Here is a 21,406-nt window from a genome sequence, read left to right on the forward strand (position 1 = left end):
TCTCTCTCTCTCACTGTGTGCCTATCATAAATAAATAAAAAAAATTAAAAAAATATATATATATAAAGAAAAAATTGTGAAAGTCCAGAGAGAAATGATGCATTACTTATAGAGGAACCGCCTTGGAGTTACAGTCAATTATGAGACATGGAATATAGCCTTTTTCTACAGAGTCCAGAAGGAAGTAGCACAATAGGTTTTAAGTGCTACAAGAAAGGAATTGTCAATTTTAAGGAAAATTTGTCTCGTTTTAGTCACACAACAGTTCTGACACCAGATATGCAGGCTTTTCCCACCCCAAGCAATTCTCCAATTCCAGCGGATACCAACTGGGTGTCCTACAATTTACCTGAGCTCTAACACTAACCGCCCACAGTTAGCAGGGCTAACTGGGCTCAGTCCCACATGACGACTCCCTCACTCCTCCATTTCACATAGCAGTCCCGGGTTGTCACCTGTATTTCTGATCAGTCAGCTACAATCAGGGGTTTCTATGACCCCCGTCTCTGAGTTTGATAATTTGCTAGACAGAACTGTGCACAAAACTCTGGGTAATAATTAGCTTTTTATCAGTCTATTTTAAAGGATACAACTCAGGAACAGTCAGAAGAGATGCATAGGACAAAGTACAAGGAAGGAACAGGGAGCTTCCATGCCTCCCCTGGACACACCACCCTTCCAGCACCTCAGTGTGCTCACCAACCTGAAAGCTCAACAAACCCCTTCAGTTAGGATGTTACAGGGACTTCATTTTTCAGGAATAGTTAGTTGATTAAATCACTGCGCATTGATAAACTAGCACAACATCTGGCTCCTCTCCCCTCTCCAGAAGTCAAACTCTCCACTTTCTGCTTAATTTTGTTGTGAACCTAAAAATCCTCTTAAAAAGAATGTCTCTAAAAATAAATAAATAAATAGATAGATAAATAAATAAATAAATATTTAAAAAATAAAAAGAATGTCTTTTTTGGGGGGAGGGGAGGAAATCCTTCAAGTCCTCAAAGCAACTAGGGAAAAAGATATATGGCCCTCTAAGGAGCATCAGTTAAGGGACAGCTAGCTGACTTTACCACGGAAACTGAAAGCCAGAGGCACTGGCATTATCTTCAAAATGCTAAAACACCTGCCAACCTAGAATTTTATACTAGTGAAAAAATTCCTCACAAACAAAAGGAAAAGGAAGACATTTTCAAATAAACAAAAGCTAATAAGAACTTTGTCACCAGCAAATCTACACTTAGAAAATTCAAAAGTGGGTTCTCCATGCATTAAGTTTCCAGAACAGCAATAACAGTTCTGTTATTTAGAATTAAAATACCTAACAATAAGATGCACGTGAAGAAAGAAAAAACTGAGACAAAGCATTTTAATGTCATTATATTGTAAAGTGGGTAAAAGTATTCAAAAGAACTAGTTGACAGATTAAGGGTGAGTGTTATTAAACTCTTGAGCATCCAGCAAAGCAAAACATTCAATTAGCAAATAATTCATGAAGCAGGCAATAAAAGGCTGAGAAACTAAAACAGAACAAAAATCTAGAAACCCACTATCATATTTGGAAAAAGGAAAAACTAACACAACTAAAACACAAAGAAATAATTGTTATGATAGTCCAAGAATGAATACATAATACAACGGAACCACGAGTAGCCGGGAAATGAGATTTGGGGTTGCATTCTCCAACAGTGGTCAAGATCTACTGATACTGAGGTGAAGTTTCTGCGAATCCGTAGTGAACGTCTGTAATGACTGAAAACCTGTTCAGGATGGAAAGAATGGAAACTAGTTTGATGGAAAATGGCAGTCCTGCCATTTTTCAGACTGGGAGGTAGACACGGATAATAAGAGACACTGCGGCTGCCAAGGGGGTGTAGCAGTTGTAAAATGTCACCTCTTTGAGTGAGCATTACTTTCTCACCAGTGACACCCCCAGATCCTGTCTGCTATACCCATTTACTTCTAGGGGGCCCCAACTGCTAAACTACCCTCACCTCGTGCCAGAACCCAAGCCTGGCTAGACCCGCTCTGTCTAATCTTGCATTGGAATCAAGCAGTCCGGACGTTGTGCCTGCTTTCCTCAGACTCCCTTCAGGATCCTGCACCTGGGGCCTAACCCTGCAGTCTCTCCCCCTTTGTCTCCATTGAGACTGGCACTTCATCATTCTTCTCGAACTCCCTCCCTCCCTGAAAATCAGCAGATCTGATTTTGTCAGACCCTAGGTTTGTCCCTGCAAGACCCTGGCTGATTAAGTGTATATAACTTTTTTTTTTAATTTTTATTTATTTATGATAGTCACAGAGAGAGAGAGAGAGAGGCAGAGACACAGGCAGAGGGAGAAGCAGCCTCCATGCACCGGGAGCCTGACGTGGGATTCGATCCCGGGTCTCCAGGATCGCGCCCTGGGCCAAAGGCAGGCGCCAAACCGCTGCGCCACCCAGGGATCCCTATAACTTTTTTTTTAAGGCAATGCAGTCTTTATATCCTAAATGTCTTTAATGTAGAAGGCTGCCTTCCTTCTGAGACAACGCTCTCTTCCTCTGAGACACTTAGAATGTCTCATAGTTTATGAAATAAGGGTGACACTTCCTACTTTTCTAAGCAACAGTGCTAAAAACAAACAAAAATGGAGCTGTCTTATTTAGACCACACCGTCTTTAAAGTTTTAATAGTTTACAAAATTTCAGCATGTGAATCACTGCTATATAAAGGCACAAAATAATGAGGGGCAGAAAAGAGGGAAAACGATGTGATGTGTAAAAGGCATTATGACAGTTTAGAGGTAAAGGCTTTCATTTATTTTTTTCTAGATTTATTTATTTATTTATGATAGACATAGAGAGAGAGAGAGGCAGAGACACAGGAGGAGGGAGAAGCAGGCTCCATGCCAGGAGCCTGACGTGGGACTCGATCCCGAGACTCCAGGATCGATCCCGAGACTCCAGGATCGCGCCCTAGGCCAAAGACAGGCGCCAAACCGCTGAGCCACCCAGGGATCCCTGGTAAAGGCTTTTAAACATCACTCTCGTCATTCACCAAATCGAATTCCAATTAAATATTGTTTTCTTTTAAACCTATATTTTAAAACTCAAACCACAAAAGAGAACTAAAACTGATATGAAAACAGTAATGCATAAGCACTTTCCAAGTTTAGAAGCCTAGAAAGAAATTACTAATTTTGGTTAATTTCAGCTTGTAGGATGAGGATACTTGTATTACTTGCCAGGCCTGGCTCCCTGCGAAACCTATCTTCAAAGACAAAATCTTCTGGAACTGTTCTATCCCGGGCTCATCACTGCAACGGAGGGTATCCAGGGAGGAGAGAGGCTGCCGGGCCTGAGCTCCTTGAGTAGTCGGGGCCACTGACCTACAGCCACCCGTACTGGCCGCTGCCTCTGGAAGGCAGACTTCTGCTCGCAGGCCACAGTGACCCTGGTTGAGAGGGAGGCTCTTCAGAGCAATGGGATCCTCTAGCCACAGGATGGATATTCTGGAGATAGCAAGTGGAGACTCAGACATTCGAAGGACAAGGAAGAAAGCACTAGAAGAGTCAACCCTTAGACTGGTCTAATAAAGTCTCAGAGGTAGGAATTCAGACTATACGTTCTTGAACGTAGGGGCTCGCACTCACGTGGTGACCGTGTTGAAGCCGCAGGCCTTCAGCTTCTGCAGGCGGTCCCTCCAGTACTCCCTGGGCACCCGGAAGTAGTGGATGGTGCCTGCTATGATCAGGAAGGGGGAGCCGTCCAGCGTGAAGCTCGAGCCTTCTACTTTCAGACCCACACCGCGATTTATCATGCGGGAGGGAGTCAGGAAAATCTGATTCATCCTGCAAGGACAAAGGAGTGTGTGCAGTCCTAAAGATGTGACCCATGGGGCCCACGGGCAGATAAGAAAGGCCTTTCCTTCAGGGCCCTAGGCGCACCTCCAGGGCAAAGGGAAACTTCCCAGCCCTTCCCAAACATACCTGGGTGAAAAGTGTCCTCTAAACTGAGCTAGTACCAATAATCCTGAAGACAGGTACAGGATGCCCACTGGCCTCAACAAGGTCAGCATGCTAGGCGGAGAGGACAGAGCGCAAGTCAGACACTGCCGACGCCCAGGAGGCAGCGGGAGCTGAGTGAGGCCTGGCGGGTGGAGGTGGCCTCCCTGGATGGCAGGATTCTGCACGTGGTCCCCGGGCTTCTGCACACAGTCCCCGGGCTTCTGCACCACCTGCACTCAGGACAGACAGCACCTCAGGGACACGTCTACTGGCTGCAGGAGGGGGCCAGCGGCCCCGAAGAACCTCCTGAGAGTCACTGGGCTTCCGGGCACCACTTACATCTTAGAGAAGATCCGGCGGTGGAGGTTTCCCAGAAGAGAGGACAGTGTCTGGGAGTGTGCGTGGGGCCCCCCTACCCCCCAGACACGAGCCCTAACAGTCAGCGGCTAGCAGAGAACCCAGGGCAGAATGCAGGGGCCTCCTCTGGAGCGAGGTCCCAACCTGCCCCCGCAGCCCAGCTACCAGCCGCTCTGCTGCTGTGAGGCGCTCGCCTCATCACCCCCAACACCCTCTCCTCTGCCCCCGTGATCTTTTTTTTTTTTTTTTTAAGATTTACTTATTCATGAGAGACACACAGAGAGAGAGAGGCAGAGACACAGGCAGAGGGAGAAGCAGGCTCCATGCAGGGAGCCCGATGTGGGACCCGATCCCGGGTATCCAGCATCATGCCCTGGGCTGAAGGCAGGCACTAAACTACTGAGCCACCCAGGGATCCCCTGCCAGCGATTTTGACGCGCTCACCTGCACCGGCGGCAGACGCTTTCCTCCTGCAGCAAAAGCCCAGACCCCAGGTGCGCAGAACCAGGGCGGCCTAGCACAGACGGCGAAGGGGGGTTAGGGGGGCACCTGCCTGCGGCGCAGCTCTGTCCTCACCCACCGCAGAGCCTGAACCGCCCAACAGGGGTTTTCTGAACAAAGGCAGGAGACGCCAAACACCTGTGCGGCCTCCGTGAGCTTCCGCTTTCCCGCCGGCGTCCTGGGCCTTCCCCCGGGTGGAGGTTGGCGCAGAGGTTGGAACCGCAGTCAGGGAAACCGATGCAGACGCAATGGGGCCCCGGGATAGAGACCGCGGAGCCCCCGGGAGAGAGACCGCGGACCCCACGGGATGGAGACCGCGGAGCCCCGGGGATGGAGACCGCGGAGCCCCCGGGATGGAGACCGCGGAGCCCCGGGGATGGAGACCGCGGAGCCCCCGGGATGGAGACCGCGGAGCCCCCGGGATGGAGACCGCGGAGCCCCCGGGATGGAGACCGCGGAGCCCCGGGGATGGAGACCGCGGAGCCCCCGGGATGGAGACCGCGGAGCCCCCGGGATGGAGACCGCGGAGCCCCGGGGATGGAGACCGCGGAGCCCACGGGATGGAGACCGCGGAGCCCCCGGGATGGAGACCGCGGAGCCCCGGGGATGGAGACCGCGGAGCCCCGGGGATGGAGACCGCGGAGCCCACGGGATGGAGACCGCGGAGCCCCCGGGATGGAGACCGCGGAGCCCCGGGGATGGAGACCGCGGAGCCCCGGGGATGGAGACCGCGGAGCCCCCGGGATGGAGACCGCGGAGCCCCCGGGATGGAGACCGCGGAGCCCGGGAGAGAGACCGCGGAGCCCCCGGGATGGAGACCGCGGAGCCCCCGGGATAGAGACCGCGGAGCCCCGGGGATGGAGACCGCGGAGCCCCCGGGATGGAGACCGCGGAGCCCCGGGGATGGAGACCGCGGAGCCCCCGGGATGGAGACCGCGGAGCCCCCGGGATGGAGACCGCGGAGCCCCCGGGATGGAGACCGCGGAGCCCCGGGGATGGAGACCGCGGAGCCCACGGGATGGAGACCGCGGAGCCCCCGGGATGGAGACCGCGGAGCCCCGGGGATGGAGACCGCGGAGCCCCGGGGATGGAGACCGCGGAGCCCACGGGATGGAGACCGCGGAGCCCCCGGGATGGAGACCGCGGAGCCCCGGGATGGAGACCGCGGAGCCCCGGGATGGAGACCGCGGAGCCCCCGGGATGGAGACCGCGGAGCCCCCGGGATGAGAGACCGCGGAGCACCCCGGGATGGAGACCGCGGAGCCCCGGGATGGAGACCGCGGAGCCCCGGGATGGAGACCGCGGAGCCCCGGGATGGAGACCGCGGAGCCCCCGGGATGGAGACCGCGGAGCCCCCGGGATGGAGACCGCGGAGCCCCCGGGATGGAGACCGCCGGATCCCCCGGGGATGGAGACCAGCGGAGCCCACGGGATGGAGACCGCGGTCAGCCCGGGGATGGAGACCGCGGAGCCACTGGATTGGAGACGCGGGCCCCCGGGATGGAGACGCGGAGCCGGGGAGACCGCGGAGCCCCGGGGGATGGAGACCGCGGAGAGCCCACGGGATGGAGACCGCGGAGCCCCCGGGATGGAGACCGCGGAGCCCCGGGGATGGAGACCGCGGAGCCCCGGGGATGGAGACCGCGGAGCCCCCGGGATGGAGACCGCGGAGCCCCCGGGATGGAGACCGCGGAGCCCCGGGAGAGAGACCGCGGAGCCCCCGGGATGGAGACCGCGGAGCCCCCGGGATAGAGACCGCGGAGCCCACGGGATGGAGACCGCGGAGCCCCGGGGATGGAGACCGCGGAGCCCCCGGGATGAAGACCGCGGAGCCCCGGGGATGGAGACCGCGGAGCCCCCGGGATGGAGACCGCGGAGCCCCGGGGATGGAGACCGCGGAGCCCCCGGGATGGAGACCGCGGAGCCCCGGGATGGAGACCGCGGAGCCCCGGGGATGGAGACCGCGGAGCCCCCGGGATGGAGACCGCGGAGCCCCCGGGATAGAGACCGCGGAGCCCACGGGATTGGAGACCGCGGAGCCCCCGGGGATGGAGACCGCGGAGCCCCCGGGATGGAGACCGCGGAGCCCCGGGGATGGAGACCGCGGAGCCCCCGGGATGGAGACCGCGGAGCCCCCGGGATGGAGACCGCGGAGCCCCCGGGATGGAGACCGCGGAGCCCCGGGATGGAGACCGCGGAGCCCCCGGGATAGAGACCGCGGAGCCCCCGGGATGGAGACCGCGGAGCCCCGGGGATGGAGACCGCGGAGCCCCGGGGATGGAGACCGCGGAGCCCCCGGGATGGAGACCGCGGAGCCCCGGGGATGGAGACCGCGGAGCCCCGGGGATGGAGACCGCGGAGCCCCCGGGATGGAGACCGCGGAGCCCCGGGGATGGAGACCGCGGAGCCCCCGGGATGGAGACGCGGAGCCCCCGGGATGGAGAGAGTCCTGGGGACCGCTCGCGCTCGGCGGCCGCTCGGGAAGTCCGGGGGGCGCACAGAGGGACTCAGCGGCACCCGGAGCCCGGAGGAAAAGTGCAGAAAGTGCGGGAAGCCGAGGGGCCGCCCGCGTGGAGGCGGCGCGGGGCTGCCGGGCGGGCCCCGGGCTGAGGGAGGCCCCGGGGCTGTCGCGGCTGCGCTCCGGGGACGCCCGGGCTGAGCTCGCCTTACCCTGCGCCCCGCGCTCCGCAGCTCGCAGCCGCCGGCAGGACGCTGGGGAACCTGCCTCCTGGGCGCTCCGCCCCCCGCGGCCCCCGGCCCCCGCCCCCCTCCACTGACGCCCCCCGCCCCCAGCCCATCCCCTCCATCCCCCGCGTACCCTCAGTCCCCCGACGCCGCGCCCCGGGTCCATCCCCTCCATCCCCCCCGTACGCGCCCCCGCGCTGACCTCCCCCGCCCCCGCACCCCGCGGGCAGACGCAGCCACCGCCAGCGGCCGGGCCCCTGTGGGTCCGCAGCGGGGTGGGGCACCGCAGGGAGCTGGGCCGGCCCTCTCCGCCCCGCAGCTGGTCCCCCGCCCGGGGCTGGCTCCCGCCTTCAGGGGGCGTCACCGGCCGGGACAGCTGAGGCTGCGGCGCGTCGTCGGCGGAGTCAAGACCGCGGAATATAAAAAATAGTGGAAGGGAATAAAGGGGAAAGGAGAAAAAATAGGTGGGAAATATCAGAGAGGGAGACAGACCATGAGAGACCCCTAACTCTGGGAAACGAACTAGGGGTGGTGGAAGGGGAGGTGGGCGGGGGTGGGGGTGACTGGGTGACGGGCACTGAGGGGGGCACCTGATGGGATGAGCACTGGGTGTTATTCTGTATGTTGGCAAACTGAACACCAATAAAAAATAAATTAAAAAAAAAAAAAGACCGCGTTCCCTCCGCTCCCCGCAAGCCCGCGCGGCCCACCCCGAGTGCTGCCCTGGCGCCGCCTGCCCCTCCGCCCCCCCACCCGAGGGGACCCACACGCCCGTCCACACCCGCGGGGACCCACACGCCCGTCCACACCCGCGGGGACCCACACGCCCCTCCGCCTCCCACACCCGCGGGGACCCACACGCCCCTCCGCCCCCCACACCCGCGGGACCCACACTGCCGTCCACACCGGCGGGGAAGCCAGTGCAGCGGAGCCACCCACCGGCACCCTGGCTGGCCGCCGTAGGTTGCGGGCTGGGGGCAGGGGTGCCCCGCTCCGCGACGACCGCAGCCCCCCCGCCCGCACCGTGTGGATGGCCTGGGCACGCGTCCCCGGAGGGCAGCCCCCGGCCGGGCCGGGCCGGAGCACACGGAAGGACGAGCCCTCACCCTGGGGCGCCCGCCGCGCTGGCAGCCTGGCGCCTCGAAGCGGGCTGGGAACCCGTCCACACGCAGAGGCTCGGTCCGTCGGGGGTTCGGGATCTGGGGCTGTGCAGGCGGCGTCGGCGTTCGAGCGCGCACCGTGGGGCACGCGGACTGGGGGGCCCCGCCCGCAGCCTCCCTCTGCCCCGTGCCCCCACCTGCGGGGAGCCCCGAGGGCACCTGAGGCCGGCGGGGTCAGGAAGTGGAGGAGCGGCGTCTACACCCGCCTGTCCGGTGCGCAGCGCCCGAGCGCTTGGGGTGGCCCTTCCTTCAGCTTTGGCTCCGCAGCTGCCCCCACCCCACCCCCCGCCCCGGGGGGTCAAGCGCCAGTTAGAGCCCTCAGCTGTGCGGCCACTGCTGCTGAGAATCTCGGGTGCGGGGCCCCTCCGGATGGCGGCATCCGTATCTTTGGGGCAAACTCCCGGAGCGCCTGGCGGGGCCTAGCGCAGCTCTGTTTGAAGTCCCTGAGGCCCCGCACAGTTTTCCAGGTGGCTGCGCGGGTGGCCGCCTCCCCCTTCTCGTCCTCAAGCTGGGTTGTTTCCCGGACAAACCTTAGCCCTTGTGACAGCGGCGGGCGTGTCTCCTTGTGGTTCTGTTTGTATTTCCCTGATGCCAGGGATGTGGGGCATTTATTCATGTGTCTGTTGGCCACGTGTAGGTCTGCTTTGGAGAGATGCCTGTTCATGCCTTCTGCCCATTTCTTGACTGGATTGTTTGTTCTTTGGGTGTTGGAGAATTTCCCTATAGATCTTGGACACCAGCCCTTTATCAGACATGTCATTTGCAAATATCCTCTCCCTCTGCAGGGTGTCAGTTAGTTTTGCTGACTGTTCCCTTTGCTGTGCAGAAGCTTTTTAATGATGAAGTCCCAAGAATTCATTTTTGCCTTTGCTTCCCTTGCCTCTGGAGATGTGCCAGCAAGAAGTTGCTGCAGCCAAGGTCAAAGAGGTTGCTGCCTGCGTCCTCCTCTAGGATTTTGATGGATTCTTACCTCACATGTAGGTTGTTCATTCATTTTGAATTTAGTTTTGTTTATGGTGTAAGAAAGTGCTCCAATTTCATTCTTCTGGATGTGGCTGTCCAGGTTTTCCAACACCATCTGTTGAAGAGACCCTTTTTTCCAGGGGATAGTCTTGCCCGCTTTGCTGAAGACATGTTGACCATAGAGTTGAGAGTCCATTTCTGGGTTCTCTGTTCTGTTCCATTGATCTGTGTGTCTGTTTTTGTGCCAGTATCATCCTGTCTTGACGATCACAGCTTGTAATACAGCTTGACGTCTGGCATTGTGATGCTTCCAGCCTTGAGGTTATTTTCTTCTTCAATATTCCTCAGGCTACTCAAGGTCTTTTCTGGTTCCATACAAATCTTAGGATTATTTGTTCCAGCGTGAAAAATGTTGGTGGTATTTTTTTAAGATTTTATTTATTTATTCATGATAGACAGAGAGAGAGAGAGGCAGAGAGAGAAGCAGGCTCCATGCTGGGAGCCCAAAGTGGGACTCGATCCCGGGACCCCAGGACCGCACCCTGGGCCAAAGGCAGGCTCTAAACCGCTAAGCCACCCAGGGATCCCTGTTGGTGGTATTTTGATAGGGATTGCGTTGAATGTATAGATTGCTTTGGGTACCAAAGACTTTTTCACAATATTTGTTCTTTCAGCCCATGAGCATGGAATATGTTTCCATCTCTTTGTGTCTTCCTCAATTTTCTTCATAAGTGTTCTGTAGTCTTCAGAGTACAGATCTCTTATCTCTTGGTTAGGTTTATTCCTAGGTGTCTTATGGTTTTTGGTGCAGTTGTAAATGGAACTGAGTCCTTGATTTCCCATTCTGCTGCTTCATTGATAGTGTATAGAAATGCAACAGACTTCTGGGTATTGATTTTATATCCTGCCACATTGCTGAATTGCTGTATGAGTTCTAGCACTTTTGGGTGGAGTCTTTTGGGTTTTCCACATAGAGTGTCATGTCATTTGGGAAGAATGAGTTTGACGTCTTTATTGGTTTGAATGCCTTTTATTTCTTCTGTCTGACCTGAGGCTAGGACTTCTAGTCCTATGTTGAACAACAGGGGTGGGAGTGGACATCCCTGTCGTGTTCCTGACTTTAGGGGAAAGGCTCCCAGTGTTTCCCCATTGAGAATGATATTCCTTGCGGATTTTTTGTACATGACTTTTATGATGATGAGGCATATTCCCTCCATCCCTACACTGTGAAGAGTTTTTATCAAGAAACTTGTATTTTGCCAAATGCTTTTCTGCATCTGTTGAGAGGATCATATGATTGTCATATTTTGTTTTATTAATGTGGTGTATCAGGTTGATTGATTTGTGAATGTTGAACCAAACTTGCAGCCCAGGAATAAATCCCAGTTGATTCTGGTGAATAATCTTTTTAATGGACAGTTGGATCCCATTAATTAGAATCTTGGTGAGAATTTTTGTATCTGTGTTCAGCAGGGATATTGGTCTGTAATTTTCCTTTTTATTGGGGTCTTTGTCTGGTTTGGGGATCATGGTAATGCTGGCCTCATAGAATGGATTTGGCAGTTTTACTTCCCTTCCTATTTTTTGAAACGGCTTCATAAGAATAGATATTAATTCTTCTTAAAATGTTTGGTAGAATTTAGCGGAAAAGCCATCCAGCCCTGGACCCTTCCTTGTTGGGAAATTTTTGGTTACTGATTCTGTTCTTTACTGGTTATGAGTCTGTTCAGGTTTTCTATTTCTTCCTGTGTCAGTTTGGTAGCTTATATGTTTCCAGGAACACATGGATTTTTTTCCAGATTGCCTAATTTTTTGGCATATAATTGCTCATAATATTCTCTGACGATTGTTTGTATTTCTTTGGTGTTGGTTGTGATCTCTCCTCTTTCATTCCTGATTTTATTTATTTGGGCCCTTTCTCTTTTTGATAAGTCTGGATAGGGATTTATCAATCTTGTTAATTCTTTGAAAGAACCAAGTCTTAGTTTCATTGATCTGTTCTACTGGTGTTTTTTATTTCTAATTCATCGATTTCTGCTCTAATCTTTGTTATTATCTTCTTCTGCTGGATTTGGGCTTTATTTGCTATTCTTTTCCCAGCTCCTTTGGGTGTAAGGTTAGGTTATGTATTTGAGACTTTTCTTGCTTCTTGGGGAAGGCCTGTATTGCCATATGCTTCCCTCTTGAGACTGCCTTGTTGCACCCCAAATATTTTGAACTGTCATGTTTTCTTTTTCATTTGCTTCCATGCATTTAAAAAAATTCTTTAATTTCCGGGTTAACCCATTCATTCTTTAGTAGCATGTTCTTTAACCTCCATGTATTTGTGGTCCTTCCAAATTTTTTCTTGTCGATTTCAAGTTTCATAGCATTGTGGTCTGAAAATATGTATAGTATGACACAATCACAAGATTTGTGTCCTGGTGCATGGTCTATTCTGGAGAATGTCTCATGTGCACTCAAGGAGAATGTGTATTCTGCTGTTTAAAGATAAAATGCTCTGAATACATCTATTAAGTCCATCTGGTCCAGTTTGTCATTCAAAGCCATTGTTTCCATGTTGATCTTCTGTTTAGATTATCTGTCCATTGCTGTGAGTAGGGTGTTAAAGTCCTCTACTATAATTGCATTATTTTCAGTGTTTTTTTTAATTTTGTTATTAATTGATATATATATATTTGGGTGTTCCCACATTAGGGTCATAAATATTTACAATTGTTAGATCTTATTGGATAGACCCCTTTAATATGATATAGTGTCCTTCATCTCTTATTACAATCTTTGGGTTAAAATCTAGTTTGTTTGGGGGAGCCTGGGTGGCTCAGTCAGTTTAGTTTCTGCCTTTGGCTCTGTTCATGATCTCAGGGTCCTGGGATTGAGCCCCACATTGAATTCTCTGCTCAACGGGGAGTCTGCTTCTCCCTATCTCTTTGTGCATATTCTCTCTCTCTCTCTCTCTCTTATTCTCTCTCAGATAAATAAATAGTCTTTTAAAACAATAAAATGTAGTTTGTCTGATAAGGATCTCTAGCTTTCTTTTGATGTCCATTAGCATGATAAATGTTTCTCCACCCTCTCATTTTCAATCTAGAGCTTGTCTTTGGATCTAAAATGAGTCTCTTGTAGGCAGAATATCAATGGGTCTTGTTTTTTATCCATTCTGATACTGTATGTCTGTTGATTGGAGCATTTAGTCCATTTACATTCACAGTAACTATTGAAATATATGAATTTAGCACCATTGTATTACCTGTAAAGTCACTGTTCCTGTAGATCTTCTCTGTTCCTTTCTGGTCTTTGTTACTTTTGGTCTCTCTTTCTGCTCAAAGTGTCCTCTTTAACACTTCTTGGGCTGGTTTAAAGTTCATGAATTCTTTTAGTTTTTGTTTGTTCTGGAAACTCTTTATCTCTCCTATTCTGGATGACAGCCTTGGTGGATAAAGTATTCTTGGCTTTATATTTTTCCCATTTAGCACAATGAGTATATTACACCAGCCCTTTCTGGCCTGCCAGGTCTCTGGACACATCTGATGCCAGCCTTATATGTCTACCCTTGTAGGTTAAGGACCTCTTGTCTCAACCTTCTTTCAGAATTTTGTATTTATCTTTGTAATTTGCAGGTTTCACTATCATATGTCAAGCTGTTGACCTATTTCTGTTGATTTTGAGGAAAGTTCTCTGTGCCTCTCAGACCTGAACGCCTGTCTCCTTCCCCAGATTAGGGAAGTTCTCAGTTATAATTTGTTCAAATAGAACTTCTGCCCCCTTTTCTGTGCTCCTCTTCTTCTAGGACTCCTATAATGCAGATATTATTTTTCTTTATGCAATCACTGAGTTCCCTAATTCTATCTTTGTGATCTAATAGTTTTCTTTCTCTCTTCCCTTTGGCTTCATTACTTTCCATAATTTTATCTTCTGTATCACTGATTTATTCATCTCCATTTTTATGGCCTCCACTTGGGACTGCATCTCAGTTTTAGCATTTTTAATTTTGGCCTAAGTTTTAGTTCTTTCTTTCTACAGTAAGAGATTCTCTAGTATCTTTATAATCATTTTTTTGAGTTGTAGTATAGACGTCTTACTCACATCCATATTGATTAAATACCTGGCTGCAAGTACTATCTCCTGTTCTTTCTTTTGGAGTGAATTTTTCCATCTCATGATTTTGTCCAGAAAAGAAAAGAAGAACAAACAAAAACAACAAGAACAAGAACAAGAACAGCCACAACGAAACAAAACAAAAAACTAGATCTTGTTTGGGTTTTAGTCTGCTTGTTAAAAAAAAAAAAAAAAAACTAGATCCCAAAATAAAGAAAAACATACACACACATATGCGCTGCGCGCGCGCACACACACACACACACACACACACATTGAAAGGAAACAGAAAATAAATATACATAAAATATATATATAATTAAAATTTAAAAAGAATTGAAAAAATAATAAAATAACTAGAAAAATACTAAAAGACTGAAGAATAAAAATACAAAGAATGACATGTACCATTTTCCCCAAGAGCTGAAGCTTTCCACCCTCTGTGGTAATAAACTTGGTGCCAGCAAGTGGTCTGTGCTGGTTTTCTGGGGAAGGGGACTGTTGTGCTGGTTCTCAGGGGGACTCACCCTAGTGGAAATGCACCTCCAGTGTGCAAGGAGGTGGGGCTTGATGTAGGCAGCTCCAGACTCCACTAAGTGGTGCTGTTTGGCTCCCAGGCAGCTGTCAGCACTGACTTGGGGTGACTAAAGCAGCACCCGGCTTTCTGGCCCAGGTGCTGAAAGCTGGTGCCCCCACTCTTCATTGAGCCTCACAGAAGAGCAATCAATCACTCTTGGTCTCCCTGGTTTCTGTCAGAGCTCTTGTGTTCACCCAGCCCGTGTTGAAGCTTTTGTATCGCAGGCACATGACTGAGTTTCTAAACTTCAAATTTTAGGAACTCTGGTGGAGCAGACCTATGCTGTTCCTCTGGGGAGGGGAGGGTCTCCCCAGACTCTGCTTTTTTTTTGCTGGACTCTCCCAGGAAAGCAATCACACAGCTCTGCAGGGGTCACAGCTTGTGGCAACATAGAGTAACAAGCTGCCACCTAGACGTGCTGTCCTCAGCCATCTTCCACGCTCCTGTGAGTGGAACAGTGTTGCACCTATGCCAGCCTTTCTTCTTGCAACCCCGGGGATCCTCAGACCTCCCTGTCCCACCTGGGATGTCACCCTGCTTTACCACCTGAGCACCTTTAAGGCAGGCACATCCTCCACTGTAGCAGACTTCTAAAATTTCCGATTTCATACTCCACTGCTTATAATGCTCTGTGGCAGCCTCCTTAAGCAGGCTTCCTCCCAGCTGCCTTATCCTCAGCTGTATCACACCGATTCAAGTCTCTGCATCTCCTTCCTTCCAAATATAGTTGCTGCTGTGCTTGTAGACTTGCAATATTTGTTTTCTCAGACCTCCAATTGATTTTGTGGGTATTCAGAATGATTTAGTAATTATCTAGTTGTATTTGAGGGATAAGACAAGCTTAGAGTCCCCCTATTCCTCCTCCTTCTTAACTCCTCCTCTTATCAGTGGTTCTTGAGTAAAATATCCATAAAGGCAGGATGAATATCACCAGTGGGTGAGGGAACTAGGACCTCATGAATTTTGAGGACCTCAAATGCTTCAGATACATTTGACATATGAACATTCAAGTTTATGTACAGGGTTTCACTAGAGTGAGGTATATAGGGTGCAAAATTTAAGGAGGTACTCTCAGAGTGTCATAAATATTTATTTTGTGTTTGGTCCTTCCAACCTGTCTATGTTCATAGACATATGATCTACCTACTTCATCTAACAAGTTCAACAGTTGAGTAATTTATCTACGCTCCACACATCTTTATGAGTTTTATTCTTTCTATTTATTTTGTCTTCTACAGTAGGTCTGACTATTAAATGATTCCACAAATGCAAATTACATAGCTCAAGTCCATGTCTTTGTTCTTCTGTTTAAAGAGTTCTTCTGTTTTATGATAATGAGTTATTATTCCAGATGAATTTTAGTATCATTTTACCAAGTTCATCAAGTTGTCATTAGATCATCCCACTTAAGTACATGGTATTTAATTAAATGTTTGAGATCCCTTTTCTGGGCCTAAAAAAATAGTTTTTCTCTCTGCACAACACCATGCTTTAATTTTTATTTATTCATTGAATAATGAATATTTATTGAGAACCTACACTGTTCCAAGCACTATTCAGGATGAAGATAAAACAACAAAGGAAAATAATAAGCCAACAAAATCTTGCCCTCATAGAGCTTATACTCTGGTGTGGTAGAAAAATCTGTAAAATCATACTATGTTAGATGGTGACTGCTATAAGGGAAAAATAAAGAAAGGATAGTTTGGGTATGGAAGACACTATTTCAGATAGGATACCCAAAGAAAGCCTTATAAGAAGGTGACATGGGCATGAATGCCTTTACTAAGTGAAGAATGTCAGCTTGGTCCAAGCTGACCACATAGAAAGACCTTGAACTCACTTCTTCCCATAGACATACAAAATCTACAGAGTCATATGGAACAATTTCCTCTGAAAAGAAACCCCAAAATTACTTCAGCAACTCCTAAATTTTAAGCAAATGAGAAAAAAACCCACACTGAAGTCAGTAGGGAAGTCTAAGACACAGTCTCCCCATAAGCCTCACCCCCGTAGTGACCCACAATCAGAAGCAGAATCAAAACTCTGAGCTTCTCTATGAGGAACAGCATGTTTGAACCTCACATTTGGCACTTCAACTTCTTTTTTTAGTTCGTATTTAAATTCCAGTAAACATATAGTATAATGTTTTTTCAGGTGCACAATTTACTAATTCAACATTACCTACAGCACTCAGTGCACATCATAAAATATGCACTCCCAGATCCCCATCATGTATTTAGCCCAACCCCTACTCCATCTCCCCTCTGGTAACCCTCAGTTCGTTACCTATAGTTAAGAATTGGTTTCTTGGCTTCCCTCTCTCTCTCTTTTTTCCTCGTGATAATTTGTTTGGTTTCTTAAATTGCATATATGAGCAAAATCATATGGTAAACCTTTCTCTGACTGATTTATTTCACTTGGCATAATACTCTCAACTTCCATCCACATCATTGCAAACAGCAAGATTTCATTATTTTTTATGGCTGAGGCATATTCCATTGTATATAATATCCCATTTCTTTATCCCTTCATCAATCAATAGATATTTGGGCTCTTTCCATAGTTTGACTATTATAGAAAATGCTGTTATAAACATTGGGGTGCATGTGTCCCTTTGAATTAGTATATTTGTATTCTTTTGGTAAATACTTGGTAGTGCAATTGCGGGATCATAGGGTAGTTCTATTTTTAACTTTTTGATGGACCTCCATACTGTTTTCTGCAGTGCCTCCACCGTTTTCATTCCCACCACAGTGCAAGAGGGTTTCCCTTTCTCCACATCATCTCCAAAACCTGTTGTTTTTTGTGTTGTTGATTTTAGCCATTCTGACAGATGTGAAGTGATATCTCATTGTAGTTTGGATTTGTATTTCCCTGATAATGAGTGATGTTGACCATCTTTTCATGTGTCCATTGGCCATCTGTAGGTCTTCTTTGGAAAAATGTCTATTCATATCTTCTGCCCATTTTTTAATTGGATCATTTGTTTTTTGGGTGTTGAGTTTGATAAGTTCTTTTTTTTTAAAAGATTTTATTTATTTATTCATGAGAGACACACAGAGAGAGGCAGAGACACAGGCAGAGGGAGAAGCAGGCTCCATGCGGGGAGCCTGACACAGGACTCGATCCCAGGAATCCAGGATCATGCCCTGAGCCAAAGCCAGGCACCAAACCGCTGAGCCACCCAGGGATCCCTGATAAGTTCTTTATATACTTTGGATATTAACCCTTTATCTGTTATGTCATTTTTGCAAATATCTTCTCCCATTCTGGAGGTTGCCTTTTAGTTTTGTTGGTTGTTTCCTTCTCTGTGCAAAAGCTTTATTTTCATGTAGTCCCAATAGTTTATTTTTGTTTTTGTTTCCCTTACCTCAGGTGACATATCTAGTATAATGTTGCTACATCCAATGTCAAAGAGGTTACTGCCTGTGTTGTCCTCTATGATTTTAGTGGTTTCATGACTCACATTTAGATTTTTAATCCATTTTGGATTTATTTCTGTGTACGGTATAAGAAAATGGTTCATTTTCATTCTTTTGCATGTTGGTACTTCAACTTTTAAGACCTGTACTGGAGAGATTAGCCCCCAAAGCATCTAGCTTATGTCAATGAGGCCCACAAACCTATAGCAAGCTGTGGAACAGTTCTTAAAGGGCTTGTATGTATGAACTCTTTCACCCCAGAGGCCATCACAGAGGTGCTAGATGACTGAAAAGCTCCTAGACTTTCTGTGGAAAATGCTTACTTGCTTATCCTAAAGCATTGGGCTGAGGTGCCTGGTTGGCTCAGTCAGTTAAGCATCTGACTCTTGTTTTCTCTCAGGTCATGATCTCAGGGTCATGAGATGAGCTGCACATCAGGCTCCATGCCCTGTTTAAGATTCTCTCTCAGGGCACCTGGGTGGCTCCATTAGTTAAGCATCTGCCTTCAGCCCAGGCCTGCTCCTAGGGTCCTGGGATTGAGTGCTGCATCAGGCATCCTGCTCACAGGGAGCCTGCTTCTCCCTCTCCTCCTCACTTGTTCTCTCTCTCTCTCTCTCAAATAAATAAAATCTTAAAAAAAAAAGACTCTCTATCTCCCTTTGCCCCTCCTCCTCCTCTTTAAAAAAAAAAAAAAAGTATTGGCCTAAGGGGCTGAGGCATCTAATTTAACACATAACTAGAGGCCTGCTGAAGAGTCTCCAAAGATGGATGCTGGTAGCTCCTGGGGAACAGCTTGCACCCTTTCCTAGCACAATTTTTGTGGCTGCTAGCCATGTGACGCCTCTAGATTATCTGGCTCCGATGACTAGCAGAGCTATGCTCTGGGTTCCATAGACTATAACAAATGGAGAAAGAATTCTTATCCAATCTCTCTCACAGTAGAGCAGAGAGGAAATATACCAAGACACCCAGCCATTCTTTGTTGTTGTCATTGTTTTTTAAAGATTTTATTCACTTATTCATGAGAGACGCAGAGGGAGAGAGAGAGGGAGAGACACAGGCAGAGGGAGAAGCAGGCTCCATGCAGGGAGCCTGATGTGGGACTCGATCTCGGACTCCGGGATCACGACCGGTGCCGAAGGCAGATGCTCAACCACTGAGCCACCCATGCATCCCCCCAGCCATTCTTTGAAAGAGTTCTATTGGCTTATCTTCATAGCTGTGGCCTGAGGGGTAGGCCTTTAAATAAATACATCTAAGGGCTGACTTTAATCTCCCCCCCCCCCCCCAGATCTCAGAAGGTGGTTGCTATTTTTACTCCTTCTGCCATGCTCCAGAGATCTGGTGTCTCCTAGGAGGGAGCTATACACACACTTGGTGCCCAAGTTTTTACATCGGCTACAGCAGCTTTCATGGCTGCTGCCCAGGGAATGCCCCTTGATCACCTACCTCTGATAGCCAGCAGGGTTTGTATTTGCGGGACTCCTAAGACTAACAAATGGAGAGATGTTAGCCCTCTCAGGGCACAATGCAAAAAGCAGGCAAACATATGCCCATTATTTCTGTGAACGTGAACTATTTGCTTGCCCTGGAGCTTCAGCCTAAGGGGCAGGCAACTAGAAGCCTACTAAGGTGTTCTCTGGGGACAGAGGCTGGTGGGTGCTATCTTTGAGTTCTTCCCCTACCTTTCCACAGGTCACTAGAATCTGTGAAAGAGGCCTATTAGCTTGTTTTCATAGCTGTGGCCTTAGGGGTAGGCTTGTAATTAATTAACATCCAGAGGACTGACTACAATGCTCTTCAGAGACTGGGGAGGCTGGAGGCGCCATCTTTACATTTTCCATCTGTCTCATGTGAGATTATTAGCATCTCCAAAAAAAAAGAGCTTGTGTACACATCTGGCACCCTGGTTTTTGTGGTGGCTACCCAGAGGATACATCTCTTGATAGCTTAGCTCTGGTGATCACCAGAGCTTCTTGTTTACTGGTTCAATGGGATGGTATCAAAGAAAGAAATTTTTAAGTGGGCTGATAACCCAGTGGTAATAACCCCAGGGCTCAGTGCAGAGTGAGGAGACTGAAACTCCAACCACCAGTCTTCCCTTGAAAGAGGCATATTTGTACTTTAAAAGCTGATGCCCGGACACTAGGGTGGCTCAGTTGTTTGAGCATCCAACTCTTGTTTTTGGCTTAGGTCATGATCTCAGAGTGTGACATCAAGCTCTATGTTGGTCTCCATGCTCAGCGAGGAGTCTACTTGAGAGTCTCTTCTCTCTCTCTCTCTCCCTCTGCCCCTCCCCCCGCTCTCTCCCTCTCTCAATAATAGAGGAGTAAATTTTTTTTTAAATAAAAGAATAAAAGCTGATGCCTGAGTGTCTGGCTCCCAGTCAGCGGGCATCTAGGTACTCAGATCTTCCCATCTGGGACACTGACAGGTCTTGACACACCTTCACTAACTACTGGGGGCCACTAAAAAATAACGTAGGTGGCCTGGATAATGACAGAAGTTTGAGAGATAACTGAGAGCTAGGGCAGAGTTAAATGATTAGGTTTGTCTCCTACAAGAGACCACTCCTCAATACCAGAAGAGGTGTCTGTTTATGAACAGAAACTGACATAGAGGGTCAAGGAAAATGAAGAAACAGGGATGCCTGGGTGGCTCAGCAATTGGGTGGCTGCCTTCGACTCAGGTTATGATCCTGGGGTCTGGATTGAGTCCCACATCAGGCTCCTGCAAAGATCCTGCTTCTCCCTCTGCCTATGTCTGTCTGTCTGTCTGTCTCTCTCATGAATAAATAAATAAATAAATCTTTAAAAAAAAGAAAATGAAGAAACAGAGAAATATGTTTCAAATAAAATAAGATAAAACTGAAACAGATCTTAATGAAATAGAAGATTTACCTGATAGAGAATTCAAATAAAAGTTATAAAGATGTTCACCAAGCTCAGGAGAAGAGTGAATGAAAAAAAGTAAAAATTTCAACAGAGAAGATAAAAGAAAGTACCAAATTGAAGTCATAAGGTTAAAAAAATAAACTTTAAAAAATGCAGTTGAGGGGTTAAACAATAGAATAGATGAAGCAAAAGAAAGGATCAGTGAATTTGAAAACAGAGCAGTAGAACCAATCTAATAGGAGCAGCAAAAAGAAAATGAATGCAAAAGGGTGAAGATACCATAAGGGACATATTTAACAATATTGGACCAACAGTGGCATTATAGTGGTCCCAGGAAGAGAAGAGAGGGAGAAAAGGGCAGAAAACTTATTTGAAGAGATTACAGCTGAATATCTCCCTACTTTGCAAAAAAAGAGCAAAGATATCCAAAGGGGTTTATATGACAATATTAAGCTGGCTATCATTTGCATTATAAGTGTCTGAGAAAGAGAAAATAGAACTCAAAAATTTATGGCAGAAACCCTTCCTTTTTTTTTTTTAATTTGTAACATTTTAATTCTGGTCATTTTCTTTCTTTTTTAAAATTTATTTTTAATAAATTAATTTTTTATTGGTGTTCAATTTACCAACATACAGAATAACACCCAGTGCTCATCCCGTCAAGTGCCCACCTCAGTGCCCGTCACCCATTCACTCCCACCCCCTGCCCTCCTCCCCTTCCACCACCCCTAGTTCGTTTCCCAGAGTTAGGAGTCTTTATGTT

At 48.8% G+C, this 21,406-nt stretch overlaps 1 protein-coding gene across 7 annotated transcripts in view; it reads right to left on the minus strand.

Annotated features, from left to right (window-relative positions):
* Positions 1–7,784, minus strand: part of LOC607396 (beta-galactosidase-1-like protein 2) — a 59,062-nt gene extending 51,278 nt beyond the window's left edge. For 2 of the 7 annotated variants that reach the window (XM_038535589.1, XM_038535583.1), the window contains exons 1-4: positions 7,512–7,557; positions 4,785–4,854; positions 3,966–4,213; positions 3,630–3,827 (exon numbers count right to left, since the gene is read on the minus strand). In XM_038535589.1, coding sequence (XP_038391517.1) covers positions 3,630–3,827; positions 3,966–4,054 — 287 coding nt within the window. In that variant the 5' untranslated portion in view covers positions 4,055–4,213; positions 4,785–4,854; positions 7,512–7,557. Of the gene's footprint in view, positions 1–3,629; positions 3,828–3,965; positions 4,214–4,784; positions 4,855–4,979; positions 5,257–7,511; positions 7,558–7,728 lie in introns of those variants that run through there. The other 5 variants (XM_038535588.1, XM_038535585.1, XM_038535587.1 and 2 more) reach the window with 5 other exon arrangements.
* Between the last annotated feature and the right edge of the window lie 13,622 nt (positions 7,785–21,406).

This window comes from Canis lupus, chromosome 5, assembly GCF_011100685.1.
Source record: "Canis lupus familiaris isolate Mischka breed German Shepherd chromosome 5, alternate assembly UU_Cfam_GSD_1.0, whole genome shotgun sequence".
In the NCBI taxonomy this organism is placed as follows: Eukaryota; Metazoa; Chordata; class Mammalia; order Carnivora; family Canidae; genus Canis; species Canis lupus.